The sequence below is a fragment of the Abrus precatorius genome, unplaced genomic scaffold (genome assembly GCF_003935025.1).
Source record: "Abrus precatorius isolate BTA unplaced genomic scaffold, Abrus_2018 Scaffold5, whole genome shotgun sequence".
Classification (NCBI taxonomy): Eukaryota; Viridiplantae; Streptophyta; class Magnoliopsida; order Fabales; family Fabaceae; genus Abrus; species Abrus precatorius.
Genome location: NW_020874395.1, coordinates 18,451,350 through 18,468,611, shown reverse-complemented (window position 1 = coordinate 18,468,611; position 17,262 = coordinate 18,451,350). Strand labels below are relative to the sequence as shown.

Sequence of the window (17,262 nt, the reverse complement as noted above, 5' to 3'; positions counted from 1 at the left end):
TACTTGGAATTTTACATATGGGACCACCAATGCACAATGGTCCCGGTTCTGAAACCCTTACTATTTTTTACCAGTGTACTACTTATATATCTATTCATTAAATACAGCCTATCCAATATCATATATGGCAATTTCTTATTGGATAGAAGACGAATTTAATGATATTTTGTGGATATTTGATCTATTAGTGAAGGAAGGAAATCGATTCAAAGATGACACGTGGTATGAGAAGAAATAAGAGGACAAAAGCAGTGCTCCAAACCAATAGGAATTCAGATATAGATTTCATAAGATAAGGACCTCCTTCTTCTTCGAAGTCATATATAATACCCCTCTAAGGTTCCACAACTACAAACATCATCACTAACCATTCCCTGAAATTTTCAGTTTACAAAACATTTCTATAGAATTGTGCAATGGCTGCCTCAACAATGGCTCTCTCTTCTCCGTCATTGGCAGGGCAAGCAATAAAGCATGCCCGATCCACCCCCGACCTTGGAAGTGGAAGGCTCACAATGAGGAAAGCAGTCACCAAAACTTCTGGAAGCCCATGGTACGGCCCAGACCGTGTCTTGTACTTGGGCCCACTCTCTGGCACTCCCCCATCCTACCTCACTGGTGAATTCCCAGGTGACTATGGCTGGGACACTGCTGGGCTTTCCGCTGACCCAGAGACATTTGCCAGAAACCGCGAACTTGAGGTCATCCACTGCAGATGGGCCATGTTGGGAGCCTTGGGCTGCGTCTTCCCCGAACTCTTGGCCCGCAATGGGGTCAAGTTCGGCGAGGCCGTGTGGTTCAAGGCTGGATCCCAGATATTCAGTGAGGGTGGGCTTGACTACTTGGGCAACCCAAGCCTGATCCATGCACAGAGCATCCTTGCCATCTGGGCCTCCCAAGTCATCTTGATGGGTGCCGTTGAGGGTTACCGTATTGCCGGTGGGCCTCTCGGCGAGGTCACTGACCCACTCTACCCAGGTGGCAGCTTTGACCCATTGGGCCTTGCTGATGACCCAGAGGCTTTTGCTGAATTGAAGGTGAAGGAGATCAAGAATGGTAGATTAGCCATGTTCTCCATGTTTGGGTTCTTTGTTCAGGCTATTGTGACCGGAAAGGGTCCTTTGGAGAACCTCGCTGACCACCTTGCTGACCCAGTCAACAACAATGCTTGGGCCTATGCCACAAACTTTGTTCCCGGAAAGTGAGCAAAAACCTTCACTGAGACAATGAAGAACACCAGTGACATGCAAATCTTGAGTGAGATTTTCGTGTTGTTATTTGGTAAAATTTATATTAGATGTATCCTTCTGAAGAGAATGTGAATTATATATATTTTGGGTTTGTTTAGATATATCTTTTTGTATCATTTATGCAATTTATTCACCAAGCTAATAAAGGAGTGAAATACACAATGGATGGCCCCTGCATAAAATGAATACGATACAATGATTAGGCTACTTGTAAGGAATGTGGTATGGTAAAGAAGAAATATGTCAACAAAGAGAGCTGAGGGGTATCCACTAAAAGCATCCCATGGAAGAACAATTTGAGGATCAATATATAATGCAACATATGTAATCACAGAGCAATCCTTACAACTACCCTAATCATAGTAATGACACGTAAACACAAAACTTAACCAATCGAATCCCAATCCTTCTATTCTCCCAAATGAATGCACAAAAAGAGGTTGCTCTTTGCCCCATTAGCACAATGCTATGAGCAAAGAACAGGCAACAGGTGAACCGAATTGCAACTAAAATGACGGGTTTTAACGACATAAATAGTCTCAAAAGACCTGAAAAGAAAACCTATTCTGTGAAACATCGGTTGCACTGATGCAGATTGAATTAACCTTATGGAATTCCTGCAAAGGAATCTAATCAAATAACTAGCATTTCAATCCAAAGACCAATAGCGTTGTTTTAAGTAAAATTGATTGGTGAGTTAAACGCATAAGCACCGAAGCAAATCAAATAACATCCGAATACTTGTCAAGCCAGCTAAAATTTGGAACAAATGATGCTGCTTAAACTTCAAAACTAAAAGAAATTCTTAATATATTTATATAATTTTGGTTAATATATTTATATCATTTAAATCGAATAAATATTCACTTTAATCTTTAAATATATTTCATTATTTAAATTATTCTCTTAAATTTAAAATTTTAGTACTTATAATTAATAATCGTCAATCACATTAATTATTATAGTTAAAAAACATTAAAATTAATAATTTATGATTTGTTACATTAAGTAACATGTGAAAGTTTATTTTAGATACAAAATGATGTCGTTTTAAAATCTTTTAAAAATAATTTATTTTTGTTCTTGATTTTTGAAATTTTAAAATAATAAAATTTCTTCCACTTCTTCTATTTCATCTTTTTCTATAACGTCTTCTTGTATTTTTTCAAAAAAAAAAATTCTTTCATTGATGAAAAGTCATAGATTCAAACTTTTTTTTTAAAGTAAACTATCGATTTAATCCTTAATGTTTCATAACAAAGAATAATTAGTTTTTATTATAACTAAATAAAAAAATATTAGTGTATTTAAATTTCAATCAAATTAATCTTTACTGATTAGTAATCATTTGTTTAAGTTAATAAAAATGTCAAATAACATATTAAATGATAAGTTGACAGAACTATTTTGGCACTAATTGTTTCCTCCAAATCATTCTTTATTATGGTAGAAATATCTTAAACCCTTGTACTCTCTAAAATCATTAAAGAATGTCGTTGCAAATTGACTAAATTAAACGTTATTAAAACATTGAATATAAAAAAAATGTAAGTGGCACAAAATATCTATTGTGTGTAAAAATATGTACATTTGTTAGAATTTAATTCCTTATTATGAGATCAATGTTAACTTCAAAAATTTTGTATTTCCTTCTCAGCATGGTCCTGCTTCCTGCGTTGAGCCTGAAATAAACAAGGAAGAGCATCCCACATTAGTAGGGACTCATGAGTCCATAATTTTATTTCCATAGAGGCTAAAGAGCAATCAAATGGACTGTAGCTCAATAAGTTCCTGGATATCTTAATGAAACTTCACATTAACTTCTCTTTTGTTGAGGTAATCTCTCAAATATCCAAATATGTTAAGTTCTTCAAGGAGATGTTGAGTAATAAGAGAAAGTTAGAGGAGTACGAAATTGTAAAGCTCAATGAAGAATGATTGACTATCATGTTGAAAAAGCTACAATTAAAACTCAAAGACTTAGAAAGTTTTACTATTCCTTGCATTATGAGTAACTCGTATTTTGATAAAGCCTTATGTGATTTAGGCGCTAACAAAAATATAATACCTCTCTTTATTATTAAATAGTTGGGCATGCAAGAATTAGAACCTACTTCTATGTCTTTGCAGTTAGTTGATCGATCTATGACTTATCCACAAGGCATAATGGCAGGTATCTTGGTCAAAGTGCACAATTTTATCTTTCCAATAGACTTCATGGTATCATCCTAGGTAAACCCTTTCTTGTCATAGGAAGGGTCATCATAGACGTTCCAACAAGGGAAGCTAAATGATGAGTAAATTATTTTTAAAGTCTTTAATTCTCTTAAGCACCCTTCTAATTTTGATTTTTGTAATTTTGTTAGTGTTATGGATACTACTTCTCTTTCTTTTGATTTTGTGTAAATGGGAGAGGATACTTTAAGAAAGATTCTCAAACCTAGGAGAGACACAGTGCTGGATTCCAAAGTAGTGGAGGATGAGAATTTAGCTTTATGGTTAAGGCACAAACACTTTGAAGATTTGGGAGAAATTGTCCTACAAAAATCTAAATCATTAATTAAGGAACCCTTAGATTTGGAGCTTAAATCTCTTCTTGTTACATTAAATATGCTTTTCTCTCCCTTCTATCTTCTCTTCCTATGATTATTTTTTTTAATTTAGTAGGTGTTATAGAGAAGTTGTTGTTTAAAGTCTTAAGGAAGAATAAAAGAGCCTTTAGGTGGAGCATTGACTTTGAAATATTAATTTGTTATGTGTTAGTGAAGAGCAATTCTAACTAAATTGGATGTGATCTTACTTAACATAATGCAAGATGCTAGTTGTTTGTTGAGTAATTTAAGATTAAGTATTTTTAATTATTATTTGTTAGTAAAAAATAATTATCAATCATATGTGATCCTACTTAACATAATGTAGGATACTGGTTATATACTGAGTAATTTAAAATAGCATCTACCTTTAATATATTTAATTATTGTTTACTTGTGAAGAGTAATATTCAATAAAGTGTGATCATGCTTGACTTAATGTAAAATATTGGTTATATAATAAGTAATTTAAGATTATTCCTCTCTTGGTTTTAATTTAACTTTTTTCTTCAAATTTTTCTATCGTACGATTTTTTTATGTTAGATATTCAGCTTGAAAACTATTTTTATGAATATGATCTTGTTAGTTCATTTAGCTCAATTTTATTATTTGAATTATCTAAGGTATAATTAACAAAAAAATATAAAATTTATGAAAAATTATTATGATATATATTTACTATTTTGATAATACCAGAGTGTCTATGCCATTTTGATACATCAATTGTAATCTCTACCCTTCTTCTTTCTCCAAATATTTTTAAAAATAACTATTATTGATTTAATTAAAAAGTAAAAAATATTCTAAATTAAAACATTTTAAAGGAGATAAACATTTTGGAATTACAATTCTATCAATAATAATATTTATTTCCCTTCTTATTTGTCAAAGGAGAAAATTTTTTTTTTACACAAACTAATAATTCATTTATTTTGTTAGAATTATTTGTTCAACTTCATAATTTATCCTTTATTAATGAGTTTTTATTTGACTAATATAAATATTTAATGCAAATGAAAATATATTAGAGAAAGAATAATAATTAATATTATCTTAAATTTTTACATAAATAAATGGTTAAATTAGTAGTTAATTCTTTAACTTTTAGTTTAATTATTTAACTTTTTTACGTAAACAAAACACATTCTAGCATATTTTCTAACTAGGTCTTGGAATCTTAAGAGAAGACAATAAGCAATGCAATGATGGTGGCATTGAAGTCACCAAGGAAGGTGGTTGTAGAATCGTAAAATATAAGTTGACTATAATAACTATGATAATTGTGACAAAGGTAATAGCAACAAATACAAATAATATACTAGTGAGTATAAATATAAATATTAAAGCCTCAAGGCTATTGTTATTGTTTTGTTTCCCTTATTTGCAAATGTTGCTTTGATAACTTAAAAATTTTGATTTCATTAGTGCTTACACCTATTCCACTTCCTAGAATCATTTTGTAATTAAGAATATTATAAAAACGAATTACAACTTGTATATTAATTTATTTTAATAAATTTTATAATTAATTTTATAAAATAAATTTTTGTGTAAAAAATATATAAAATAAGTATTTAAGAGAAAATTGAATAAGATTGATCATGGATATAGGTGTCCGCAGGCTAGTTTGGTTTGAATTTGAAAAAAAATAATTTGAACCAATCAAAATAGATTGGTTTAAATTTGTGTAAAAAAATTTAAAAATCCAAACCAATTTGAACCATATAAGAAAATAGAAAAAAGTCATTTTTTTATTTGAATAATTATTGACACATAATTTCAATATAATTACACAACATTCCAACACAAATACACAATTTCAAAACAAGTGTCAATCTAAAAAAAATAAAATTTAAAACAAGTCGAAACGCACTTTGCATGTGAAAGTGTGTTTTTTTAAGAAAAAAATCAACGCAAGTCAACGGGTTAATCGGACATATTATCGTGTCTACGGGTAAGCATAGGACCAATCCATTATCTAAAACAAATCACATCAGGTTTAATCAGATTGAACCCGTTAAGTATCGATTTAGATTATTTTCTAGTTTGAATTAGTTTGATCACTAGGTTTATTGATTTATCCAATCTGATGGACATTCCTGATTATTGATCTAATCAATTTTCTGAAATTTCTTTTTTACCATTATTAAGGAAAAACAATCCTTTTATTTAGAGGAAAATTGAAAAAAAAAGAGGAGAGAATGAAATAAGAGATATGATAAAGGGAAAAAACTTAAGAAGAAAAATTAGATTTAAGAAAAAGTGAATTTAAAAATATGATAATTATATAATAAAGTAATTTGCAAACAATGGCATTATACAAACGTTAAATTCAACTTTCACAAGACAACTTTTGCCTGTGAAGTATGTGCTCACCAATTCACCTTATCACAATCACAAACAATGAAATTGTTACTATTTAATCAGTTAGCTCACACAGAAAAGCTTGGATGCAGGTAGTTTCTTTATGTTTTTACTTAGCATTGTTTCCAAGAGACCGTAGATTTTGGAATACTATAGACTATAAATTTTATTCACTGAGGAACAAAGAGAATAAATTCACTATATTTCCATTATGCTTCCTTAAGGTGAATCTCAAAGACTTGGAAACATTATAGATAACAAAGTAACGTAAAAACACTGTACGGTATCTTGGAAACCGTAAATTTTTACTTCGCGTTGTTTCCAAGACACCGTATGTCCAAGCTCTTAAAAACAAATGTTTTGTGTCAGACCACACCCCCTTTGTATCTATATGAAACCGTTACATGTAATTTGATACTTACCAAGTTAAATCAACTAGCAATGGGACCAAAGTACTATACATGGTTCCTCTTCCGTAAAACATAAAAATTTCACGTTAAAAAAGTCCCAATTTGTACATCTATTTATTTATTTCATACAGCCTATCCAAAAATCTTACATGGCAATTTCTTATTGGGTAGAAGAGGTACTTAACGATACTTTTGTAGATATTTGATCGTGTGTTGGTAAGGAAAGAACAACAAACATTTCCAAAGCAATAAGTGGTAATAGAAGAAGCACATGGAGATAGATGATATTCCAAACCAATCGAAATTCAGATATAGATATCATAGGATCAGGACCCCTCTTCTCTTCTAAGCTATATATAGTGCCCATCTAGCCTACCCCAACCACAAGCGTGAAAAAAACACTTTCTCTTCGTTTAGTTTACAAAAACGTTTCTATAGAATTGTGCAATGGCTGCCTCAACAATGGCTCTCTCTTCTCCGTCATTGGCAGGGCAAGCAATAAAGCATGCCCGATCCACCCCCGACCTTGGAAGTGGAAGGCTCACAATGAGGAAAGCAGTCACCAAAACTTCTGGAAGCCCATGGTACGGCCCAGACCGTGTCTTGTACTTGGGCCCACTCTCTGGCACTCCCCCATCCTACCTCACTGGTGAATTCCCAGGTGACTATGGCTGGGACACTGCTGGGCTTTCCGCTGACCCAGAGACATTTGCCAGAAACCGCGAACTTGAGGTCATCCACTGCAGATGGGCCATGTTGGGAGCCTTGGGCTGCGTCTTCCCCGAACTCTTGGCCCGCAATGGGGTCAAGTTCGGCGAGGCCGTGTGGTTCAAGGCTGGATCCCAGATATTCAGTGAGGGTGGGCTTGACTACTTGGGCAACCCAAGCCTGATCCATGCACAGAGCATCCTTGCCATCTGGGCCTCCCAAGTCATCTTGATGGGTGCCGTTGAGGGTTACCGTATTGCCGGTGGGCCTCTCGGCGAGGTCACTGACCCACTCTACCCAGGTGGCAGCTTTGACCCATTGGGCCTTGCTGATGACCCAGAGGCTTTTGCTGAACTGAAGGTGAAGGAGATCAAGAATGGTAGATTAGCCATGTTCTCCATGTTTGGGTTCTTTGTTCAGGCTATTGTGACCGGAAAGGGTCCTTTGGAGAACCTCGCTGACCACCTTGCTGACCCAGTCAACAAAAATGCTTGGGCCTATGCCACAAACTTTGTCCCTGGAAAGTGAGCAAAAAGCAAAAGCGAGAACGTGAAATGACTAGCGAATTAAAATTTTAAGTGTGGATGAACTATATGTTGTTCAGTGAAATATATATTGAGGCTATGGAGAGAATGTGATTTATCTTTACATACATCTGTTCGGTGAGTTTGGATCTACCTCTAAATTTCTATTGTTTATGCACTTAATTAACCAAACTAATTAAACACAAATGATAAATCTCATAGGACGTTAGGAGGACAAAGCCGAAAAGGAAACCACCAATGCATGCGGATTTTGTTGCACCTACGAGTGGTTCAACATCAAATTTTGCCTTTGATTCTTTTACTGGGGATTTCAATAATTTTTATCATAAGCTCGATTTACTCATTTACATAGACTTTAAGATTTTAGACTCGTTTGGTTTTAAATGTTATTAGTCATTAAAAGCAAGTTTTACAAACTGCCTACTGGTAGTAACTGTAAACTATTTTAGTAAAACTAAAATGAAATATTTTAGGAGATGATATCTCGTCGTAAAATAATTATTACCATTTATTTTATTGATAATAATGAAGTTAATAATTTACTAAAAAATATATTAATACCTTTTAATTTATTAAAAAAATCATCAATTTAAAAAGAATATACCATATTCTCTCAGTTATAAGTACATTAATAAAGCACCAATATTTTATTCTATTATGTTTTCATTCTAATTATACACTTCGATACGATATCCTTTCATTGTGTAACAAACACTCAGCATTTAGTTTTCTTTAGCAATGGTATCTAACACTTTTTTATACATTTTTTGTTATTAATTAAAATTTATTAAAAATTATAAATATAAAAAAATATTAATTCTAGAATAAGAATAAAAAAAGTGAGACTAGTATAATTTTTTTAATTTTTATTAAATATTAGTGAATAATTAAAAATGTGTTTAGGGAACGTGTTAGAAACATTTTTCTTTTTTCTTTTTTGTCCAGTCCTCCACGTAGTTTAACTTTAAATTCAGGTCGTTGTCAATCTTAAGGGCCAAGTTTAGAATAAAGATCCGTGTAAAAGAGTGAGGTGAAGCATTTCACGTTGGTCACTTCCTGAATTTTGTCTGTTCTTTCCAGTTTTAACCTTATATCCTTTTTAAATTTCGTTTATAAAATACACCAAATCTAAAATTAAGTGCATGCTTGGTTTAAAGGTGCATTTACAAATACAACTTAATTAAGAACGTATTTTTATATCAGCTTATACTATAAATTTAATCATAAAACTTCTTAAAATAAGTAAACAAATTTATTCTAAGAAGTTATACTAAAAACAACTTACGAAAATTATAAAATATTTTTATAAATTCTCCATCAATTCTTCCAAATGCCCCCTAGATTAATTTACTAACAAAATTAATTTTTTAGAAGCCCTATCGAACGCTAATAAAAAATATTTAACTTTTAAAAATAAGCTAAATTATATACGCACTAAGACTTACATTCTGTACAATAGGAAGACGTGAGGAGTGGCTGTTTATGAAAAGTACAAAGGCCATGTTCTGTCACACAATGCCTTATTCAGTTATTTAAATGGATAACTTGCAAACAGTGGCCATTATCAATATGATATTCAGCTTTCACGAGATTGAAGTGCTTTTCTAGACTTGGTTCTCGTGACATACTTTTGCAAATGCTTTTCACAATCAGACAAGTAAATAGAGTGAAAATATTTAATTTAGAATAGCAGGTTCAGAAAATTGAGGCCTGGATGGTGATATTTTCCTAAGTGCTCATTTTGCATTATTTGCATATATACTATAGATTTGGAGATATTATACACTGAAGAGTTTTATTAACTTGATGGAATAGTAACAAAACCAACCATAAATCCCACTACTTGTAGGGGACTTCAAGCACATGAGAACACTTTTTATTACAAATATGAGACGCCTTATTCAAAAGGAAATTATAAATTACATCTCACCTCCTCTGGGATTTCAAACTGATTTGGATAATGCACATGTATAAAAAGAATAATGAAACTCTCAAAACAAATGTTGTATATCTACAAACACCACCCACAAGTAACATTTTTGCAGTGGTAGCTCTCACCAACAGCTAGTACTTCATCAAGGGATGTCTCTTTGACCAAAAATTTATGCATGTTGTAGACCTTATATGTGTAGAACATCAAACCATGCCTTCCATTTTATGTACCTTAGTCACAATTCAATCCACAAATTTCCAACACAATGTCATTTTTGGACAAAAATGGGTTGATTCTCACCCACAGCAGTGAGAAGATTGAAGCGAGAAGAATAGCCCAAACCAAAATGATGGTGGGAACACCTTCTTGTTTTCCCATTACTCCCTTGAGGAAAGGGTAAAGATGGACAATGACCCAAAGGGCAAAAAATAGCTTACCAAACAAAGGACCCCATGAATCATAGCCATTGTTTATAGCATCTGAGACACCAACAACGACTCCAATAATGTTAATGATTAGCAGAGTCAAAGGAGGGATCAACAAGGATGTCCACTTAAAGATGTAGAGTTCAGCAAACTCTCCATCATCTGCAGCTTTGGATGTGACAGTGAAGTTAGTGTTAACTCCTGCCAGAACTTTGAGCAGACCCTGAAAGAGAGCAAACAGATGCGAGGAGGCACCACCAATGACCCAGAACTGCTCATTCCTCCACCAGTCATGTATACCAACACCTCCCCATTGCATTTCCAGTATGCTAGTGGCAGCTATAGATATGAAGAGGCCCATGAAAATGATACTGGCATAATTGCTTATCTGAGAACACAAAAATTAAGCATTAGTATTAGGATGTCCCATATTAGCTAAGAATAAAGTCTATTCCTTATAAGGGTTAGGGTAGTCCTCCTTCTATGAGCTAACTTTTTGGAGTGAATTAGAAGTTACTTAAAAATTAATTAAAAGCTTCATGTCGTGCATTACATGATCACATTTTATGTTTAAAGCAATTCTTGAATCATGTGAGCATAGTACCTACAGGCATAAGTATAACCAATCCAAAATTCAACATAATATTAAAATAAATTCTGCACAGACTTCAGTTTACATTATAATAATTTTAATGCATATTGGTTGTGCTTATAGGCTTATAGTTATGTATTCCTGAGGTGTAACTTGTAATCAAGAGTAATGCAACTAATCCTACCTCAGGGACTATGAACTTCCCAGTGAGTAGACAAACGGCTGGCAAAGTGCAGTAGGCGAGTAAGGGAATTGAAGTCAGAGGATAAACAACTGAGTTTATGTAAGAGAACCGTTCCAGCCATTTCAAGCCACAACCATAACCATACCATATAGGACAATGCCTACTCAAAAGGATCTCAACAGATCCAAGTGCCCACCGAAGAACTTGATGCAGACGATCCGAGAGATTTATAGGAGCCGAACCCTTAAAAGCAGGTCTTTTTGGCATGCAGTACACAGATCGCCATCCGTGACAGTGCATCTTGAAACCTGTTAAAATATCTTCTGTAACAGAGCCATAAATCCAACCAACCTGAAAGACAATTTTAGCAGAGGGCTAAATACAGATAGACAGTAGCTTAAAAGAGCTATAAAGCCTTAAAATTTGAAACGAATAGCATACCTCTTTACCCCATTCTGTCTTATCTTCATAACCACAACTAATTACATGGATGGATTCTTTCAAGAGTGTTGCAGAAGATGCTGCTTTGGGAATACCCCCATCTTCCATAAGTGTTGACGCTATGAAAACAGATGATTGCCCAAATTTTTTCTCAAACTTTAGTTGAGACATTGCTGATGACTTCTCATTGTCAATTCCTGTGATCCAGGTTTCAAGAACACAAAATACCATTACAAAAACTAGTAGGTTTGTAAGACTGCAAAGACAGTAAAAGTATGCAACACAAAATAAATATTACTACAATTTATAATAGTCCAAAGTTCTGGCCACTGCATCTCAAAGGACTATCTAGTGTCTTAGAATACTTCTGAATGTTTTCAATGATACAGCCAATATGAGGTATTCCATACCTTCAATTTCCTCTTCAATATTTTCTAGTGCATGCATTTCCTTTCCACCATCCTTGTTCTTTATCTTCTTTCTCACACTAGACTTTGCTTTAGTCTTTTTCTTCCTAGATCCACAACACAGACAGCAGCACCATTTAGGCCAACAGTTACATGTCTTCCCAGGTGGTTTCTTTGTAGTAGGGGCATCATATCCATAAAGTGCCTGCCTCCTGAAGACACACCCAGTTCCTACGTATATTGGTCCTTGGATGCCATCTAAACCTTTCATATTGATCTAAATATATTCAAACAGATATTAGCATTTCTTTCAAAGTGCAGAGCATATATATGTATGTAGGTAACGAGCAAATTCTTACGTACATCAAAGAATACAACATTTCGGTTCGAGTATCTATCATGACGATCAATCCCATCAAATCTTTGAGGAAATTGTACATAGCATATCTTTTTCCCTGATGTAGGATCCATCATGAAGCACATGGCTTCACGTAGGGCCTTACTGTTGTTTATGTAGTGATCACAATCAACATTCAGTAGGTAAGGAGCATTTGTGATTATTGCCGAGACTCGCACCTTTATAATCAACCCACAAAGCATAAAAAAAGTTAGGATAAGGGAGACAGAAGACAACTGAACATTTTCATGTGAGTTGAGGGACTCTACCAAAGCATTCATAGCTCCAGCTTTTTTGTGGTGCTCATATCCAGGTCTTTTCTCACGGGACACATAGACAAGACGAGGTAATTCATTTCCTTCAATATCACGAACACCATTTTGACCAAGAAAAACCTGTAGAATAGCATCACAGTTGAATTCATACACATGTCACGTGGACAGCACTTTCAATCTAGACAAAAGACCAAGGTAACAATAACAACAATCAAGCCTTATCTCACTAGGTGAGGAGACACAAGACCAAGAACGCATCATAGAATAGTACTCACTTGTATCATTCCGGGATGATCTCTGACGTTGTTCCCAGGCCATGGAGTACCATCCTGCATTGTCCAACCATCCTCAGGAACCTTCTGTGCCATTGCAACCAATGCATTAATCCGCACTTTGAACTCTTCATACTCCCTCTGTGTCAACACAATTGAAAACACCAAATGAAACCTTTTATTGGTTGAAGCCAAATAAAAGACATGAAAGATGATAGCAGTGAAGAAAAACTCAATCATAATTAAAGAGAAACTGCTGCAAATTGCAATAACTAAATTTTCCTCTGGCATAAACAATGTTTCTCAGCTACTCATATTTCATGCCAAGGTGGAAGTTTCGAGCTTAAGGCTTTTTCTAATTGTCTGAAAGTGATAAGGGAGATGAGATAATAATAGGAACAATTTCAAACCTTAATAGCACGACGTTCTCTGATAAATGCTGCATCCACTTTATCTTTCAGATAGTCAACCTTCTGAGCAAAATACCATTCGGGAGCCCGAGGTTCGATGCTGAACTTCTTGCAGAATGGTACCCATTTCCTTGCAAACTCAGATGTCTCAGAGAGTGCTTCAAATGTAAGCATAGCAGCACCATCATCAGAGACATAGCATGCAACCTTGTCCACTGGATAATCCACAGCAAGGATGGACAGAACAGTGTTTGCAGTTATAAGTGGAGGTTCTTTCATAGGATCCACTGTACTAACAAATACGTCTATATCAGCTAATTCAGATGGCTTTCCTTCTTTCTCATACCTGTGATGTTGTAAAGCATTAACCATAGAGTAATTAATAACAAAAAACAATCGCATACACATACATACGGAGAGGGGTAAGGAAAGTAAAAATACCTCAGTGATAAACGATCAAGGTATGTTTCTCTTTCAATTGGGCACCATTTTGGGAACTGATCCAAAATCCATGATACAGCAAACCAGATTTCACATATTACTGATGTCAGCCACAAGGCATATGCATCATTGACTGGATGGAGAATTCTATAATGGAAAAAGAGGCCAAGAATAGCAATCCGGAGTACAATTACAATTCTGTATGGATTTATCCTGCTTGAACTAATTGGCAACTTTCTCCAAAGTGGCTGCCTGCCTTCATCCATTCTGTTAACATAAATTTTAGATTAAATTGACTTAAATTAAACCGGAAAGGAAAATGTAAATGTAACTAGACTTCATGACAGCAAGTGATGCATTTTCAGTTGCAGCTGAATCTATAATAGTCGCAAGATATGAAGAAAAAATTGTCCCTTCTTATTCAACTATATATTTTGATATCCAATTGTAGAAAGTGAAAACACAATAAGAAAGTAAAAAATTCTTGCTTAAGGATATGTACTTAAAATTACTTTAAATGAAAATAATATTTAAGTTGTGTGAGGTGAAGCAATTGCTCTGCATGTTTGTTTCTTAAACTGTGTCATATAGTCCAGGAGAATTCAGCTTCCAGTCATGTTAACATTCTTGGTTTAGCATTTAATTGTTTGTCAGAACCACAATAGTTTGGACTTGATCTAATTGGAGTACCTGATTTTGGCCTCAAATAAGTAGAAATAAGGTAACAGTTAAGCAGACAAATGAGAACCACCAAGAAATCTCAGCTTGTATTGCGACTAAATTTCAATAAACAAATTATAATAATTAAATAGTATCACCTACTTTGGTAAGTCTGGATCATCCAGCTCATCACAATCCTTCCCTTCATGCTTAACCACCTGAAGTTTATCACTTTGCTTTTTCTTCCAATCCTCCATCCGTTCCTTCCATGCAACGCTTCCATATCCATAAACTGCTATATCTTTTTTAGGGTCCATAGGTCGGGGTTGAACTGCATCATCACCAGCATTAATTTTCATGTAAGAAGGACACCGAAACTAGTATGAAAACAGGCCCAACAAGAAGTAGCATAGTTTAAACATTGTGCACATGCAAACCAAAACAAATAAAATTACTTACCAGGTACAGATGAATCAGGAAAAGGCATAGGATGAACCCGTTTCCCTCGAGCCATGAATGGAGGAACAATGAGAGCATGTTTATCAGCAGCAATGCCGACATCCTTAATTGACAAAACCATAATCAGATAAATAAGCCTAGAAATAGCATAATAAAAAAGACGAGAACAACCACCACAAGTGCTGCTGAAAATGAACTAACCTCTTCACCATATGTCAGGAGAGGAATATCAGCAGCTACAGAAGCTGCATCAAACTCTGATGGTGTGTTGATCCCCGAACCATTCACCTGCGAACCACGGCCGATATTAAGGCGAGCAGAGAGCATGGCCACAGCAATGTGATGAGGATCTCTCCTAATATTGCTTGCAATATCAAACTCACTTTCCAAATCATCAGTATCATCCTCTTCTTCATCACCCTCGACTCTAGCACTACCTGATATCAGTCGCAGTGTTAGCCAAATCCACCAACAGGTTATGCTATATAACAATAGAAACAAAGGTGAAAAAGAAACACACAATACAAACACCAAAGCAAAATTTGTTTGAAGCTTCACCTTTGATGCGCTTGTATCTGGTTTTGCACTGAGGACAAACTTGGTTACCCTCTCTTCTTTCATACTCATAACAAGGTCTGCACACAGGGAAAGCACATTCATTACAAGCAACAAATGGCTCCCCATCCACTGTAACCTCCAACTCATCCCCACAGATCTGACAAATCTGTCCACTTAATTCTGTAACTGCAGTCACCTGCAAATCATAGTAGTAATGGAAACAATGATCAGATCATGAAAATTGGATGGTACGGTACACTGTAAGAAGATGGAAGGTGCACTTTTTTTATTATTTTCGATAAATAGGTACACATGAGTTCTTTTTATTACATAAAGCATACAGCATCAAAATTTAGAACTTTCATGCATAAAACCATAGGCTCTGAAATTGATAATCCGAGACAAAAAAATAACAAGGAAGAACAACAAAAGGAACCCAATTTTTCAAAGGTAGATATGCGGAAAAAAAATTATTTTTTTCATGTCTCTTTCACCACGAAGCTGGAGGGAAACTGAAAAGCAAATGGAAGAGTTTGGATTGGAAATTTTCCACAATTAACGCAAACAAAATAACACACGCACAGAGAGAGAGTGAAACTCTCATTGTGAGAAAAAGAAAAAAATTTCAGACACAATTTCCAAAGTAAATGCTCATATAAGGTACCAAATGCGCATAGGAATGAAATGAAGGACTCAAAATGCAGGACAACCCAATTGGGTCACAGTCCAGTATGAAAATCCATGAGGAAAAAACACAAGAATTGTTTTCTTCTTCTTCAAACTCTTGACGTGGCTATGTGGGATGAGTTGAAGAATAAGGACAAAAATCAGAAAAAATACACTTTTTTTTAAGGCTATGTGGCTGCAAAATCTTCATACTGAGTAATTGAGAAAGCAGAAAGCTAGATAGAGGCCACTCACTCTTGCAGTCTCATCAGCATTGATAAGAACAAACTCATTCCTGTTATGAGAGCCAGCAACTAGTCTTCCTTTAGTATCCATTGAACCCTTCACTCACTCACTCACTCACTCAACACCTGAACCTTCAAAATATGAGAAACCCCACTTCACAAACCACCCTTCTCTGCCTCTTCCATGCTCACCAAGAACATAGATTCATATACAAAGCATGAAGCTAAATATAAGAAAGCTTATTAAAATAAGATTGAAACTAAAGAAAGTTGTTTCTTTTAGAGGGTATAGTGAATGAAATGATTCTTTTCTTGAGCAACCCGGTTTTGTAACAGATGGGTAGCTTTGCTGTGTTGCTTGCTGCCACTACTGTTTTTCATATGTGAAAAACACAAGCTTGCAGCATTTTCAGCAAACACAATATAAAAGGGTAAAATAAAAGTGACAAAAGAAAATGAGTGTAGGAAAAGAAAGAGGGGAAAGGAGGAAGAGAATTTAGGTACGGATTGGAAATTCAACGGAGAAGAGATGAGACAGAGTCAGAGACAGAGAGATAGATACAATGTGGGATGTACATCATGTATGTATAGGTGTCTGTGCATTGTGCAGCGTTAGTTGGATCTCCATAATTGTTTTTCCTTAATAATACACTCGTGGATAGATTCCACAGTAATGTTTTTGTTTTGCCTACGAATTACTATTAATTATGTTTGCTGCATGTTCATGTTATTTATGAAAATATTTACAAGTATTATCTGTGTTTTGTTGTTTTTATACCATCAATTCTCTGTAAACTAAAATAGTTGTTAAACCATGCATAATACGAGAAGTTAAACCAAAAAAAGTATAAAACTAAGTGTATGCTATTGTTGGAAAAGTTAATTTGCTGTCTGTGTGTATCAAGGACATTTTTCAGTTGACTGTTAAAGATAAATTCCTTTAAAATGATCAGCAAAATAACTTTTATTTTTATCAATAATTAAAATTACATCATTATACTTGACTCAGTTATTTATTGATTATGTTC

At 34.4% G+C, this 17,262-nt stretch overlaps 2 protein-coding genes across 5 annotated transcripts; one reads left to right on the top strand and one right to left on the bottom strand.

Annotated features, from left to right (window-relative positions):
* Positions 1-343: 343 nt before the first annotated feature.
* Positions 344-7,988, top strand: LOC113866857 (light-harvesting complex I LH35 proteins-like). Its single transcript, XM_027501656.1, has 2 exons — positions 344-1,202; positions 7,055-7,988. Exons 1-2 carry the CDS (start codon positions 417-419, stop codon positions 7,850-7,852), a joined length of 1,584 nt encoding a protein of 527 aa, XP_027357457.1. The 5' UTR covers positions 344-416; the 3' UTR covers positions 7,853-7,988.
* A 1,378-nt stretch (positions 7,989-9,366) lies between these two features.
* On the bottom strand, positions 9,367-16,827 carry LOC113866977 (cellulose synthase A catalytic subunit 2 [UDP-forming]-like). Of its 4 annotated transcripts, XM_027501841.1 has the most exons (15): positions 16,245-16,827; positions 15,324-15,519; positions 15,116-15,202; positions 14,967-15,028; positions 14,766-14,868; positions 14,469-14,637; positions 13,647-13,913; positions 13,206-13,551; positions 12,799-12,936; positions 12,518-12,643; positions 12,215-12,427; positions 11,855-12,128; positions 11,445-11,641; positions 11,004-11,354; positions 9,372-10,615 (listed from the first exon to the last, which is right to left on the bottom strand). In XM_027501841.1, exons 1-15 carry the CDS (start codon positions 16,323-16,325, stop codon positions 10,034-10,036), a joined length of 3,192 nt encoding a protein of 1,063 aa, XP_027357642.1. In that variant the 5' UTR covers positions 16,326-16,827; the 3' UTR covers positions 9,372-10,033. The 4 variants fall into 4 exon arrangements, with proteins under 4 accessions (XP_027357640.1, XP_027357642.1, XP_027357641.1 ...); XM_027501839.1 differs by having other exon boundaries at positions 9,367-10,615; positions 14,943-15,246; positions 15,284-15,519; positions 16,227-16,827; XM_027501840.1 differs by having other exon boundaries at positions 9,375-10,615; positions 14,967-15,202.
* Between the last annotated feature and the right edge of the window lie 435 nt (positions 16,828-17,262).